The 16,905-nt window shown below is 40.3% G+C and overlaps 3 protein-coding genes across 3 annotated transcripts; all 3 read right to left on the minus strand.

Moving 5' to 3' along the window:
- Positions 1–1,450: 1,450 nt before the first annotated feature.
- On the minus strand, positions 1,451–2,735 carry LOC308331677 (tumor necrosis factor-like; the record flags this gene model as incomplete). Its single annotated transcript, XM_080787168.1, has 4 exons — positions 1,451–1,947; positions 2,212–2,271; positions 2,412–2,439; positions 2,571–2,735. The coding sequence occupies 4 exons, from the start codon at positions 2,733–2,735 to the stop codon at positions 1,451–1,453; spliced, it is 750 nt and encodes a 249-aa protein (XP_080643294.1).
- Positions 2,736–10,018: 7,283 nt separating this feature from the next.
- Positions 10,019–11,191, minus strand: LOC308331678 (tumor necrosis factor-like; the record flags this gene model as incomplete). The annotated part of the gene is made up of 3 exons (XM_080787169.1): positions 10,019–10,503; positions 10,881–10,908; positions 11,027–11,191. 3 exons carry the CDS (start codon positions 11,189–11,191, stop codon positions 10,019–10,021), a joined length of 678 nt encoding a protein of 225 aa, XP_080643295.1.
- Positions 11,192–15,667: 4,476 nt separating this feature from the next.
- LOC308331679 (tumor necrosis factor-like) lies at positions 15,668–16,905 on the minus strand (the record flags this gene model as incomplete). Its single annotated transcript, XM_080787170.1, has 3 exons — positions 15,668–16,134; positions 16,597–16,621; positions 16,741–16,905. 3 exons carry the CDS (start codon positions 16,903–16,905, stop codon positions 15,668–15,670), a joined length of 657 nt encoding a protein of 218 aa, XP_080643296.1.

Genomic DNA, 16,905 nt, shown 5'->3' on the forward strand with positions numbered 1-16,905 from the left:
TGCCCCATACTCGTCAAAAGAAGACCATTATTGCCAATTATCAACTCATGGTAACTGAAAATGCTTCTTGTTGACTTTCTCCAAGACACACACCATGGCCTCCAGTCACCATGCAGTCTGTGCAAGGGATTGAACCTCACTATACCGTGCATCAGTGGTTCCCAAACCTTTTCATGTCAAGGACCCCCAAATTATCCCACGGACGCCCGTTTGAAAAGACATGCCAGGGAGGGACCCCCATAAGAGAAGGTTTTTACGGCTCTAGCAGTGATTCTCAACCAGTTTAAGACCCCCACTTTGACACGCATTAGTCTGTGGACCCTCATTTAATGGCATTTCTATCTCTGGGACCCCAATTTATATTGTAAAATCAATGTTCATTTAACTCTGAGAGTGTACAAATGGAACCAAATGGACACATAAGGATCCATTTGGTTACAAACTATCATTTAGCTGGAGACCCCCTGGAACTCCCTCAAGGACCCCTGGTGGTCCCTGGACCCCACTTTGGGAACCACTGCCGTACTTCAAGGCCTACCTACAGCCTCACCTGCGTGGTGTGGTTTCATGTCGTCGTTCCACTGTAAGCCGCAGCCTTCCTCAAACGGTTTTCAGTAGACCTCCGACCACTTCCTCCCTTTGTCTGGGTCAAGTTCCCCTTCGCCATCTTTCAACGTTGGTTTCTTTTTTAGCAATTATTTGTTTAGCAAGTAAAATAATTCCAGTGTTATGCATTTTATATTTTATTTCACAGGACATTTTCTCACCAGGAGTTTAATAAACAACAATAAATTAAAACAGAGATGAATAAATGCATTTCTCAACATAGTTTGAACTCAAACACATATTTATATAATACAATACATAAATAACTAATAAAATATGAATAACAAACTGAAATAAGTGAATAATAAATACAACAAAAACATTCATAATAAATACATTTCTCAAAATAGTTTGAACTCAAACATATACTATCAAAATCTATACAGTATAATACAATAAATTAATAGGCCAGGTCAGCACATTCATAATACAAAAATAAACAAGAAATACATCAGTGATCAGCAATATCAGCTCTTCTCAAATATTTTGTTGTTAAACTGTAGTTGCACTCAGTGCAGTAAATACATTGAACAACACACATCACAATATCACAGTTAGATGGTATAGTATTGTACATAGTACATACAGTGATATTGTTGTAATGCAGACCCATAGACATGGTTATGGTTGTACATTATTCTACAGTAAACCCATTGACAAACTGCTGCAGTTGACTTGAGTTGACTTATAACGCGGTGATGGAACACAGATCTGGCTTCTATGACGACACAGTATGGGTCATATTTAATGACCTGTAGATCTAAATCCTTCACCACGCTCTTTATACTTCATTATAGCTGCCTCGTGAGTCGCCATCTGCAACATTATCAGCAGCTGTTTGTCATCATAAGGCAAACACACCGAAGAAGGTGTTCCCAGGTTTGTCGTCCAGGAGAGGCAAGAACTTTTTGTCCATGACCGTCTTGAGCCGGTCTCCATTGTGGAGGTTGAACACGGCCCCCATGTAGACAGAACCGAACCACTTGTCATCTGCTTTCGGGTTGTAGCTCGCCTTCTTTTCACAGCCGGTGCGAACAGAGTGCAGTATGGTCTCGTAGTTCTTGTCTTCCTCCGTGTTTCCATAAGAAGGGGACCACAGCTTCACCGCATGGCTCACATGGACCATCTTCCTTGCCGCACTGTCCATGTCATCGCTGTCGATGTCAAGGTGATCAAGATTAAAGTGGCAGCTGACACGGAACGAGGCCTGACTGTACACAAAGTACAGTCCTGACCTTGGGACCACAATCTCATTATTGTCCACTGTTAGGCCTCCTTCAGCGTGGTACTGGTCCACCCCCTGGTTCCACTCCAGCTTTTCAATGTTTTTGTTGTATTCACCTGTTCGAGAAATGTTGGAAAATGTTCATGAAGAGTTACAATGAGGACATTAATATAAAGAAAGAGTCTGTCAGTCAGTCAATGTACAATACTATTCTACATCGACTGGCTGACTGACAAAACATTATTAATTTCCAGAGCACAAATTAAAAAAGAATGACTCAAATTTAGACTTTAAAGTGTTTTCCAGTTTGTTAATCAGTCAAGTTAATTCCCAGCTGAACTTGTTCTGTTATGCTGAATATATATGTAGCATATTCTTACCTTCTAAATGAATGGCAGCTCTTACATTTCTAGAGATTTGTCTCAAAGTGTGGCGGAGATCTGCAGGAAGAGACAGAGATTTAGACAGATTGATTTTTGACTAACTGGATATTGACTAACTGGATCTCAGCAAGATTGACATCTCAACGACATAATACATACTAATAGACTATTACATTTTATTTTTTATAAGTCCTTACCATCAGCTTCTGCAGCGTGATGATGTTCCTGTATAGTAGAGAAGGAAAAAAAAAGGGAAATAAATTGGTTAGAAACAGTTATTCATTTCAGGAAGGAGGACATTTCAACCCATGAAGAGTTATTTATAATCCTTCAGACATCAGACTTGTGCTTGTTACCTTGTAGTGAAAGGTGAAGAAGATGGCAGCAGCAGCAGCAAAACACAGTGTTATCGTCAGAAGGGCTCCAGTCCTCTTCCAACTGTGCGTAGACGGCTCCCTTGTCACAGTAACATCTGTCTCGGTGCAGGGGCCCATGTCCAACAGCACTGTGTCACCTTTCATTGATGTGAAGCGCTTTGTCTTTTTCAGTGGAGCAAAAACGTATCCAAGGGTCACTTGAGTTGCTGAACTGAACTGAACTGATACTCGTCTCGGAGCGCTCTTTTTAAAAGAGAATCAGGGGGAAACTCCAGTGAGGTCACTTTTAGTGTGAGTGAGTGGAGAGTGGCTGTCGTTCAGTTTTCACACTTCATGTATTCAATACAAGCTCTCTCTCTCTCTCTCTCTCTCTCTCTCTCTCTCACACACACACAAAGGCGCAGGAAAAGTCAAAGGTTTCTGACTCATTGACATAATGTAACACACCCACACACACACACACACACACACACACACACACACACACACACACAAGACCATGTGTGAAGACTAACTTTTTTCTGTACTTGTTTTCCTTTCGTCTTTGTGGGTATTCCAATAGTATTATTTTCAGTTTGGCTAATTCCTCTATTCTGTATACTTTTCCCTATGTTGTAAGTTGAGAAATAATATTAAGCAGTGACCCATTCCAGAAATAAATGTGAAAATTGACAACCCAGTCATTGTTTTTGCAGGCTGGCTATTTCAGAAGTGCTGCAGAAAAAACCCACACTATTGCCCCTGACTGTGTGGGTGCAGGCAGCAGGACAGACTAGAGGAGGTCACACACACGCACACACATGTATGCATGTAAGTATGTACAGTATGTATGTTTGTGTTGCTATAGACCTGAGACCAGATTCTACAAATGCCTTCTAAATCAAGACCGTTTTCTGTCAAGGACCCCTAGAATTATATGTAATTGGCCGCCGACCCCCATCTGAAAATATGTTGTTCCAGCCCCCCCCCCCCCCCCCCCCCCCCCCCCACAGATATTTGAGTTATAAACGTTTACTCTGAAAGAATATTCAAAGATTTGAGCCACATTCTTTCCAAAAATAGCAGATTTACAAGCTTGTAGCGTGGCAGGTGCCACGGTGCTATGAGCTTGTAGATCTGCTATTTTTTCAATAGCTACAGTATAGCATAATGCTTAAAACACCAAGAGGGGTTCCCGTCCAGAACGGGTTAACATACTCTCGGGTTGGACAAAATGATGCTTTATCCATTAAAAAAAGTGCAGCTTTAACATGACTAATCCAATGGCATAAAAAAAAAAGATAAGTTAAAACCATTCTTCCACTGTTTCATCACTGATGATGTAAAGTGACGCCTTGGGCGTTACCCACACAGTAGTCTAGCTTGCATTAGGAAGAGATATCATCAGCGGAGAAGAGATCCCTGAAAGTCTGGCTACGCTAGGCTTATAGACTATACCCACACTGTGGAACCAGATCAGTGGCCTTTTGGTTAGAGTGTCCGCCCTGGGACTGGGAGGCTGGGGTTCGATCCCCATGAGCTGGGTCATACCAAAGACCCAGTGCCTCTCTCTTGACACTCAGCGTCAAGGGTTGGGTGGGGGGTAAGTCCCTGCAACATATAGCGTCATGTCCAGGGGGTGTACTTGTCCAGGGAGCTGCCTCACGCTACAGAAACAGGAGATAGGCTCCCATGCTCGGCACGGCTATACTTACTTACTTACTACCTACACTGTGGAAAGAGGAACCTCCACGATGAACAGAAATCCTCATTGGCATTACTCGTATTTCTATTTTCATTCACGATATTACGCTAAAAGCCCAATCTGTAGTTGGTTTGGAACTGTATGAATTAGAGTTATATAACATACAGTAGGCCTACATGATTACCGGTAACCCATTTTGGTCGGGAACCCCTTTTGGTTTTTATTATGCTTTAGCTGTTGAAAAATAGCAGATCTATTTTGGAAAAATCATGAAAATGTGGCGCGAACGTTTTTAACTCAAATCTTTGCTTCTGGGGGAGGTCCCTGGAACAACATATTTTCAGATGGGGGTCGGCGGCCAATTGCATATATATTTGGGGGTCCTTGACATGAAAATGTTTGAGAACCACTGACATAGAAACATGAGTTTTTTCAGAAAACTGTCAGGATTTAGAAGGCATTTGTAGAATCGTCCTCAGGTCTAAATGGGTGTTTGATTTGTGGGTGGAACTTTATTATTACCCGCCATACTACACGTTGTAGCGCCTTCAAGCACCTCAAGCACTCCATCGAGCAGTCATCCGACGTCCTGGCGGCTGGTGGGCGTCGTCACCAGGCTTTTCATGGCGAGCGCTGAGCGTACAGCTTTTTGAGAGCGAGCGTACAGGTGGGATATCCGTACTTCTCTGGGCGATACAGATTATTGGTGACGGTACCTGATAGTCTCCCCAAATGCAGGAAAGGTAAGCGTCCCTTCTAATAACCTGAAAACTTTTTCTTTCTTTTTTTGGTGGTGGAGCTACATATATTTGTTTACCTTGCTATGACTGATTGGGCGTTTCGTAATGTACAAATATTTGGTTTGGAATGTATTCTAGCAAGTTGCAACTTTATCAACTTTATCATCTGTACCAGGAATAACTTACGGTCCTCATAATCAAATATCTTATAATGACTGAACTGAAGCGAATACTAAACGTCGAATGAATGAATGAATCAATCAATCAATCAATCAATCAAATTTATATTATCATACTATAATTCAGTCAATGTCTGTCCGTGTGTCAGTCTGTCTGTGTGACTGCCGTAGCTCCTCACTGCCTGCACCAATCACTCCCACTTTTCACACAGTCATTGACCATAATAAAATGGAGGTCTTCACAAAGCCCTTTTTTCGATTTGACACATTAATGATTAATAATGAATTTATTAGTGAATTAAAAATGCGAAAACGCACCCAGTGCGCAGTACCCCCAGCGGGGGCAAATATCTCACAACGGGTAAGGGCTAGTAGACCCAAATCACAAAGAGTGTCTCAAGACATTATTAATGTGGAACCTAGGCCTTCTTTTACAGAGACCCAACAGCTCCCCCTTGAGGACCACTGAGCAAGAGCAATGAAATGATGCAGGAAAAACTTCTCTAAACATGACATGCTGCTGATAAGAAAAACACACGAAACAGTCTGAAACATACAGTAGCTCCTTGTGAAGTTGTCAGACTGACCAAATCTTCCGGAAAAAGCTATGAAGTGTTTACTTTTTTCTTCATTATTTTTTGTTTACCTTTGCAACTATCTCAGAGTGTTTTTCCCCCCACACTGACATAGGCCTATACCTGAAGAATAATTATTCTGTGCAAGAACAAAAAACCTAGTGGTAGGCCCACTCTTAACCCAGGTTGATTCTTAGTCAGTTAGTTAGATTCTTAGTCAGTGTCAGTGGTACATGCATGGTTCACAATCAGTTGAAATCCCTGCGCAATGGGAACCACACTGTATGTGATTCGACTACCTTTTTCACTGACAAAAACTACATAAAAACTAAATAAAAACTAAGCCATGATGACTAAAACTATGACTAAATAGTAAATATACTGACAATTTCGTCAACAAATACAAACTAGACTAAAATGTTAGGAAGGGACTAGTGGACAAGAGATCCAGTATAAGTCATTTTACACTTGGTTGCATGCTGAAAATAGCTGATCGACGCGTCGGGCTGCAACGTGCTGTGAGCTTGTAGATCGGCTATTTTCAGTGTACAGCTTTTTGAGCGAGCGTACAGGTGGGATCTGTAAATCTTATGACATTTAGTCTGCTGAAAACTATTGAAGAGACTATGACTAAAACTAAAATCTAATTTTATCCGACACTGGTGTCAGATAATGTGTCACATGCGGGAGATCTAGGCACAAGGTGAGACATGATGACCTTTGACACAATCTAAATGTCTCCATAGAAGAGCATGGAGACAAAATAAAATGGACATACAAAATTAAAATGTATTCATTCGAAATTTTACATAGCCTATAGTGAGGCTTGAATTAAACAATATAATACATTCAAACCGAGATTAATAACAAACTTTAAAAACATTGGCAGCTGACACCGAACGAGGCCTGACTGTACACAAAGTACAGTCCTGACCTTGGGACCACAATCTCATTGTAGTCCAATTTGAGGCCTCCTTCAGCGTGGTACTGGCCCACCCCCTGTTTCCACTCCAGCTTTTCAAGGTTTTTGTTGTATTCGCCTGTTAGAGAAATGTTGGAAGATGTTCATGAAGAGTTACAATGAGGACATTAATATAAAGAGTCAGTCAGTCAATGTACTGTTGTACATTACTATTCTACATCGACTGACCAAATTTAGACTTTAGTTCTTTAGGTTGTTGTTGTATTCAATGAGTGAAAAGAGAAACGTTGGAAGATATTAATGTAGTATACTGTACATGTTTGAGTTACAATGACTGGACATTGATGAAATACATATAGACCGACTGACTGAACCTGTTATTATGAATATATATCATATTCTAATTTCTTACCTTCGAATGGCGGCTCTTGCATGCCCAGAGATTTGTCTCAATGTGTGGTGGAGATCTGCAGGAAGAGACAGATTTAGAAACGTAATTGCTCGACAGGTTGATGTTTCTCAACTTCATGATGACTCTACTGTCTCTGCCACGCTCAGCTTATATATCAGTAACGGGATATCAGCAAGATTGCCATGTCAACTGCAGAATATTCTATACGTGATATTATAGCCCACTGTAACAACGTTTTACTTTTACATTTCAGGAAGAAAAACCTCCTCACCATCAGCTTCCACTGCATGATGATGTTCCTGAAGTAGAGACAAAAAGAGGGGAAATAAATATAGAAACAGTGATTATTTATTTCTTTAAGTGGGCATTTCAACGCATGAATCCTTCAGAGACTTGAGCTCACCTTGGAGTGACAGGTGAAGAAGACGGCAGCAGCAATAAAACACAGTGTTATCGTCAGCAGGGCTCCGGTCCTCTTCCAGATGTATGTTGAAGGCTCGGCTCTTAATTGCCACAGGAACATCTTCTGTCTCGGTGAGGCCATTAATGTCCAACAGCACTGGGTTGTCACCTTTCATTGTTGTGAAGCACTTTGTGTTTTTCCAATCAAGCAATATATCTAAGGTCCTGTTGTGAATTATCTGCATGCTGTCTTACTGGCAGCCTCCGGTGGACACTCCCCATTCCCTGCATCCACAATCACACATGTGTTTGCCATTACACCACTCAACTCATTAGCCAATCACAGTCTAGGTGTGCCACATATAACCAGCAACTCACCCCACACTCCTCACTCAGTCTCCAGCCTTCACACAGGCAACATGCAGCCATGCGTACTTGACCAAAGTAAGCCTTTGTTCCCCTGTACTGTATTGACTGATTTAGTCTATGCTATGTTGTATATACTATGATTGTTCACATATGTTCTAGTGCATATTTACCTGTCATTCAATATGGTCCTTCATTGTCATGCTATAGTTAATAATAATATGTATTCCATTTCTTATATCTTGCTTGTAGAAACCATGGATTAAGGAGATAATAAACCTGACCTTGTTGATAATATACCTTGGTGTCACATACTCTCTCTGACCGGGGATACTTGGGTGGTCAGCTCATAGCCCACAAACCCAACCAGCAGAATATTTATTAGTCCACTTCAAGCTTCAAGTGTCAGTTCTTTGCTGTTCACAGATATATAACGTTAGTGAAGGTGTTCTTTTCATCTGTGATATTTTAAACAGCTCTTCACCGATGTTACACAGCGTGAGTGGAGATTTGTTGAGGAAGACTTTTCTTCTGCTGGGGAGGGCTGTCGCAGAGAGAGGAACACCAGAGGTATCACCCTTCAGGTATGAGTGTGACTGTCTCTCACACACACACACACACACACACACACACACACACACACACACACACACTATGCCACATGTGTGAAGACTCAAACTTATTGGTACTTAAAATATATTCTGTACTTTGTTCCCCAACTTTGTTCACAAAGAGTATGTGAAACGTTTGACAGTATTATTTTGAGTTTGGCTAAACCCCTTTTCTGTATATTTTTCCCTATGTTAAGATGAGAAATGATATGTCATATTGTTTACTTTATATCATGTACTGTACTAGTCATCCATATGGGACCCATGCAACTGTGTACTACTGTAGGTGGTCAATCTAATGCTAACAGGTAGGTACTATTGATAATTAATCCATAAAAAATGAATAGGTTAATGATTACTGTTGCTTTCTCATAATTACGCAGTATTCTTCTCATTCTTCTCATTCATTTTTTTGTTGCAATATAGAATTATCTTCATTTTGCATAGGAGGGAAATAGATTTGTCATGATTGCTATCTCATTTCCTTCCTGTGGTAAAAACAGATTGATTGCAAGAGATATTGTGCATGCTGTGCAAGAGATATTGTGCATGGAATATAGCTTGAAAAATAGTGTAATATATCTGTTATTGTGTGAGTCTCCCAAGAGCTGAGTCAATCATTTATATCACTCAGTCATAAGTCATATGTGCGCTGTGAGCTTGTAGATCTGCTATTTTTCTGCTATTTTTTAGCATATCTGCAGAAATGCATTATCCCTGATATCAATGTCCAGTTACTGACGCCCTGGGCCATTTTTATTTGGTCACAATTTCACAGCACCACAGACACCATGATGACATTTTCCACCAGGACTGTAATAAATAATTCAATACAAATAACAAATGAACTAAGTGCAAAAGTGAGTACATACGGTACAAAATAGTACCGAAACCAAAATAGTCAGAACATACTGTACTTTGAAAAGAAAAATATATATATATAGTTGACTATAATACAATAAATTAATTAATTAACAAGAACTAACAAATAAATAATAATTAAAATAGATTGAATAATGAACAGAACTATACAAATGTATACATTTCTCACTACAAATAAATAAATACATAAATACATACATAAATAAATAAATATATAGGATAGCACATTCATGAAAAATACATGTACCGGTATTTTACTTTGATATGAATTAGATTCAGTGATCGTAAATATCAGCTCCCCTCAAAGCTATATTGTTGTCAAACTTTAGTGGCACATGCACTCAGTGTGTGGTAATATATTGAACGTACATTATCACAATTAGATAGTAGTACTGTACATAGTACATACAGTAATAATGTTGTAATGCAGACCCATAGACATGGTTATGGTTGTACATTATTCTACAGTACACCCATTGACAAACTGCTGCAGTTAACATGGGTTGGTATAAAACCTGGTGCGGTGATGGAACACAGATCTGGCTGAATCATAGTAAATGTCCAATAGGTCTAAATCCTTCACCACGCTCTTTATACTTCATTATAGCTGCCTCGTGAGTCGCCATCTGCAACATTATCAGCAGCTGTTTGTCATCATAAGGCAAACACACCGAAGAAGGTGTTCCCAGGTTTGTCGTCCAGGAGAGGCAAGACTTTTTTGTCCATGACCGTCTTGAGCCGGTCTCCCTTGTGGAGGTTGAACACGGCCCCCATGTAGACAGAACCGAACCACTTGTCATCTGCTTTCGGGTTGTGGCTCGCCTTCTTTTCACAGCCGGTGCGAACAGAGTGCAGTATGGTCTCGTAGTTCTTGTCTTCCTCCGTGTTTCCGTAAGAAGGGGACCACAGCTTCACCGCATGGCTCACATGGACCATCTTCCTTGCCACACTGTCCATGTCCTCATCATGAAGGTGTTGATCAAGGTGGCAGCTGACACGGAACGAGGCCTGACTGTACACAAAGTACAGTCCTGACCTTGGGACCACAATCTCATTATTGTCCAATGTTAGGCCTTCAGCATGGTACTGGTCCACCCCCTGTTTCCACTCCAATTTATTGAGTTTTTCGTTGTAGTCACCTGTTGGAATGGTGGAAGATGTTTGTAAAATACATATACCGGTAGACTGACTGAACATCTACTTATTCCCAGATGACAGCTTAAAAAACAACAATGTTTTTCCTGCGTGTTTACTGGCCAGCTGAACTTGTTCTATTATTCTGAATACATACAGTATATGAAGTATGTTCTTACCATGTAAATGAATTGCAGCTCTTACATTCCCAGAGATTTGTCTCAATGTGTGGCGGAGATCTGCAAGGAAGAGACAGAGATTTAGAAACCTGCTCGACAGATTTCTCAACTTCATGATCATGATCACTATCATGATCACTCTACTCTATCTGTCATGCTCAGCTAATAGAATATTAAAATTCTGAAAAGAATTAAGTGCTCACCGTCGGCTTCTGCAGCGTGATAATGTTCCTGTAATAGAGAAGAAAGGATGTGAAACAAATAGTTAGAAACAAATTAATTTCGGGAAAGCAGACTTTTCAACCCATGAACAGTTCTGATCCTTTAGAAACGTGTGCTTAATTGTTACCTTGTAGTGAAAGGTGAAGAAGGTGGCAGCAGCAGCAAAACACATTGTAATTGCCAGGAGGGCTCCAGTCCTCTTCCAGCTGTGCGTAGACGGCTCCCTTGTCACAATAACATCTTCTGTCTCCGTGGGGCCCATGTCCAACAGCACTGCGTTGTCACCTTTCATTGTTGTGAAGCGCTTTGTCTTTTTCAGTGGAGCAAAACAGTATCCAAGCTTCAAACTGTTAGTGTTAGTAATCCTTTTCTTTTTAGAAACTGGAGAGTATAAAATAGAACAACAGTGAGGGTAATATCTCTGAAGCTTCCTACAAGATGCTCTTTTCGTCTCTGTTGAATTGATTGATGAACTGAGCGCTATTTAAACAGCTCGACACCAGGAGAAAACTCCAGTGATGTCACACAGTGTGAGCGAGTGGAGAGTTGAGGAAGGAGTTTTTCTGGTCTGCTGGTGAGGGCTGTCGCAGAGGAACACCACACTTTACACACAGTTCCTCCATTCTGCAGAAGCTCTCTCACTCTTACTCTCACTCTCGCTCACGGGCACACATGCACACATGCATGCACGCACTCACACACGCACACACTCTTTCATCTTGCTGGTATTCTAACAATTATTTTTGGGTTGGCTAATATCGCTTAAAATGTTGTTACTTAAAAATATATATTATTAAGCAATAAGCAATGATCTATCCCCAAACATGCACTAATAGTGATATAGGTAAACATTATGAGTGTAATGTAGCCTACTGTAGTAGAGTGGTTGTCAAAATGATATTACTTCACCCACTAGTTAGTCCAGAGAGAGAAGACATATTGGGCCCAAACCACACCTATGCATAATATAACGGGTAACGGAGGTGTTTAAGGGATTTAGACAGGTAACCAAAATACCAACTTTAGTGGGTTTCCCCACTCCTAAATCCCCAAATAGTGGCTTTAGAAAGATGAGACAAAAATGGAGCCCATAGTGCTTTAGTCTAGCACTTGTGTCTTTATTGTTTTTTTTTCTTATTAAAGTTGATTCCTTCCTTTCCTAAAGGAACTTTAGAAAAGCGCTATATAAATTTGAGATATTATTATTATGTAGTATTATTAATGTATGACCATTCAGAGCATACCATTCACTTTCATGACAGTTGTGGAATGATGCACTATTAGTCTAACAACAAAAATCACAGGGGTCCATATCCATGTACCAAATCGTATCCATTTGGAGGCCTTTGACATGAGAACCACTGATGTGGAGTACTACTAGTCAACCAGATAGGACCCATCCACTTTGTCTTACTTTTTGGACTATATGAACCAGATTCATCAGTTTCCGATTGAGTCATAACTGCTATATATTTTTTTAATTACAAATTATTATTCTCTTTTAATTATGTTTATTTTGTATGGTGTATAAATGCAATGAGCACAATTTTTCTTTAATGCCATGTGCTAAAAACAGATTAGGAAGTAAAATAGAGGTGTCTTGATCTCATTTCTAATTTCCTTCCTGTTCTAAAACAACATTGTGCTGTTCTGTGTCATTATTATTTGAAAAGTTAGTAGTACCGGTAACTACCAAGAACGGAAATGCAATGGAAATGGAAAAACTGAGAATTCATAACAGTATCCAATTTTTTTTAAGTTGGAGTGCTGTGATTTTTGTACTTTTTCCAATTTTTCATGTGTTTAAGAGGTGACAGTGCTTCATTAGAGCCCTTGGTGTGGTTGTTATGTGCAATGATGTCTTCTCTTTATATTTAGGGTTTCTTCCTGGAGGCTGAAACCTTGACGGTCAAACGTGCCAATGAAAAATACAGTAATATAGTGACATCACACTATCAGCCCCTCCCCTAACCCCTCCCCCTTTATCATACAACAACAGCTGTGGGTGTGGCTTCAGTTCAGGTGGATCACCACCCATCACCACCCACCAGGCAAATGCCACTCCTTTCCATGCCATGCCAGAAGGCATCGTTCAGGAGAATTGCTTTTTTCCTCCTCCTCCTCTCCTGAACTTAGAACGCTGCGACGCGTTGAGAGCTAGAGAGGTAGAGCGTTGGCTCTACCTCACCCAGGTACTCTGTTGAAGGACCGTTGACAATGTATGTATGCATTCTTATTGTCACTGTTTGTGAGTAAGTAAGTCGTATGTATTCTTTCTATAATGTATTGGATTTAGCATAATGGGTATGCGCATGCTTAAAGTGAATGGCACATCGAGTGGCAAATCTAGTGGCAAAGCAACATGCAAAGTGAGTTTAACATTGTTTAACGTTGTTTCATGCAATCAGAAATGACTTTTCTGTTCGGATGCATGGGACAGAAAAGTAGTTTTTTGCCACTCAGTAGGCATTCTTGCATAACTTCCGGGTTTGATGATGATGTCACGCGCATACCCTCTATTCATTCATATGTTCATAGGTGATTGAAAATCAATAGCCATACTGACTGTATAATAACCCAGTCATTGCATCAGACCCAGTGCAGTTATCTGGTACTGGAATGAAATCCACAGAGTGAAGCACAGTACAGTACAGTACAGTACAGTACAGTACAGTACAGTACAGTACAGTACAGTACGGAGTAGTAAGGTACAATACAGAGTAGTACAGTTCAATACAGTACAGGGTAGTACCATACAGAGTAGTACAGTACGGAGTAGTACAGTACAGAGTAGTACATTACAGTACGAGGTAGTACAGTTCCAGCTTAGTGGCCTTGTGGTTAGAGTGTCCGCCCTGAGACTGGGAGGTCGGTGTTCGATCCCCGGCCGGGTCATACCAAAGACTCTAAAAATGGGACCCAGTGCCTCCCTGCTTGACACTCAGCATCAAGGGTTGGATTGGGGGTAAGTCCCTGCGACATACTAGCGTCATGTCCAGGGGGTGTACTTGTACATCAAGCTGCCTCACGCTACAGAAACAAGAGATAGGCTCCTGCCCTATGGGCCTCATGGCTCGGCAAGGCTACTTACTTACAGAGTAGTTTCTGAGTTATTTAACTTAAAGGTGTAGGGAAACGGAAATGGTGGGCATTTTATTTTTTTATTTCAGCCGGATTAAAAACATGAAACGCTGGCTCTGAAGTTTCTGAACCAATCAGAGCGTTGCATCTCTTCAGGCGATCGAACGGTAGCTATGCTAGTCTACAGTCTATCAACACTATACCATGCATACTGTACATGTTTATGCACCTTACCTACAGTATATAGTTTATATACTCTTTATACACTCATGGTCATACAGTATAGATACAGGTATAGGGCGGGCCAGCACCTCAGACACACACACACACACACACACACACACACACACACACACACACACACACACACTATGCATGACGTTACCTGTCACCTTTATTGTTTTTCACTGTAATCCTTCCTCTTTAGACTGCTTCCTCCTTTTGACTCATCCCTTTCGCCATATTTTAACTTCCTGAAGAGTTTATTTTTAGCCCTTTATTTGTTTAGCACAGTTGTTGTTGAGTGTCATACATCTAAAAGTAACATGTCGAAATATATGTTTGACGTTGTGTTTGATTTCATCATCATTTATTAACTCAAGACTGTGTTCACATGTTGGAGCACAGAGTCATAAATAGACAGTACTGTATATACAATACTAATAACATGTTATGGAGCACAGAGTCATAAATAGACAGTATATACAATACTAATAACATGGTATGGAGCACAGATTCATAAATAGACAGTATATACAATACTAATAACAATCACAGCACCACAGGCACTATGACAACAGTTCTCCCCATGCAGGACTTCACTAAACTAGATTTCAGACTTACCACCCAAGTGTCTGCAGCTGTTTTTAAACATGTATTAGATCACAAAATGAGGAAATGTTGCCGTTCTGTTTTGTTGTTTTTGTTTATTGCTTTGAAAATGTTGTATTAAGTTGTACTGTATCTCAACGACACTGCAAATGAGGGAAACCTTAATGTCTCTCGAGAATAAATAAAGGTTTGATTTGAATGAAAACAACATGATTAATTAAAATAGAGCTGAATAACAACTGAACAAAGTGCAAATTTGAATGAATAAAATTAGAAGTGAATAAATTCAGTACATCAAAATTGTCAGAACGTACTGTACTTTGTACTCAAAAGCATACAAAATATATATAATATAATACAATAAATAAACAAATAAGCTAATAAATAAATAAACAAACAAATAAACAAATAAATAAATACATAAATAGGAAATACCGTATGCATAAAAAAGTACATTCATTTGTCAAACCATAGTGGCACACTCGGTGTGCAAAAATACATTCGCAACACATTATCACAATATTAATAACATTATAGTATATAGTAACTGAGAATTGGCGTAAAAATGCAGACCCAGAGAGATAGCTATGGTTGTAAATTACAACCTGTGCTTTGAACGAGAGCTGACTGTCCAAGACTATTCTACATTATTCTACAGTCAACTCAATAACTGTCGCAGTTAACATGGGTTGGTATAAAACCTGGTGTAGTGATGGAATATCTAGATCTGGTTTCAATATGATGCCACAGTATGGAATCATATTTAATGTCCTATAGGTCTAAATCCTTCACTATGCTCTTTATACTTCATTAAAGCTGCCTCACCAACTGCAACTTTATCAGCAGCTGTTTGTCATCACAAGGCAAACACGCCGAAGAAGGTGTTCCCAGATGTGTCGTCCAACAGAGGCAGGAACTTGTTGTCCATGTCTGTCTTGAGGCGGTCTCCCTCGTGGAGCTTGAACACGGCCCCCATGTAGACAGAACCGAACCACTTGTCATCATCTTTCGGGGTGTCGCTCACCTTCTTTTCACAGGCGGTGCGAACGGAGTGCAGTATGGTCTCGTAGTTCTTGCATTCCTCAGTGTTCCTATAGGAAGCGGAGCAAAGCTTCACCGCGTGGCTCACACGGGCCATCTTCCTTGCCGCGCTGTCATGATCAAGGTGGCAGCTGACACGGAACGAGGCCTGACTGTACACAAAGTACAGTCCTGACCTTGGGACCACAATCTCATTATTGTCCAATGTCAGGTCTCCTCCAGCGTGGTACTGGTCCATCCCCTGTTTCCACTCCAGCATTTCACGGATTTTGTTATATTTACCTATTGGAATGGGACAAAAGACAAAGGGTAGATGTTCATTTGGATCTGAGTTACAATGAGATTGGACATTAATAAAAAATACAAATGTAGTACATTGACTTGAACCTTCAGAAACAAGAATTGGCCTAATACACATTTGTATTTTCCATTTGGTTAATTCCCAGCTGAACTTGTTCTGTTGTTCTGAATATTATGTAATATGTAGTATATTCTTACCGTCTAAATGAATTGCAGCTCTTACATTTGTAACATTTCCAGAGATTTGTCTCAATGTGTGGCGGAGATCTACAGGAAGAGACAGAGATTTAGAAACATGCTCGACAGGTTGACTTTTCTCAACTTCATGATCACTATCTGGCACCTTCAATTTAAATCAGTAGTGAGATTAGCAACATTGCAATGGCATAACAACATGATAGACTAATAGAAAATGTGTCAGAAAGTCAGAAAATAACTCCTCACCATCAGCTTCCACAGCATGAAGTTTCTGTAGTAGAAGAAAAAAGGGGAAACAAATGGTTAGAAACAGTGATTAATTTCAGGAAAGTGGGGATTTCAACCCATACCGTGAACAATGTTAATCCTTCAGAGACTTGTTTGTGTTACCTTGTAGTGAAAGGTGAAGAAAATGGCAGCAGCAGCAGCAAAACACAGTGTTATCGTCAGAAGAGCTCCAGTCCTCTTCCAACTGTGCGTAGACGGCTCCCTTGTCACAGTAACCTCTGTCTCGGTGCAGGGGCCCATGTCCAACAGCACTGTGTCACCTTTCAT

This window comes from Protomyctophum bolini, assembly GCF_963924005.1.
Source record: "Protomyctophum bolini genome assembly, chromosome: 17".
NCBI classification, from domain to species: Eukaryota; Metazoa; Chordata; class Actinopteri; order Myctophiformes; family Myctophidae; genus Protomyctophum; species Protomyctophum bolini.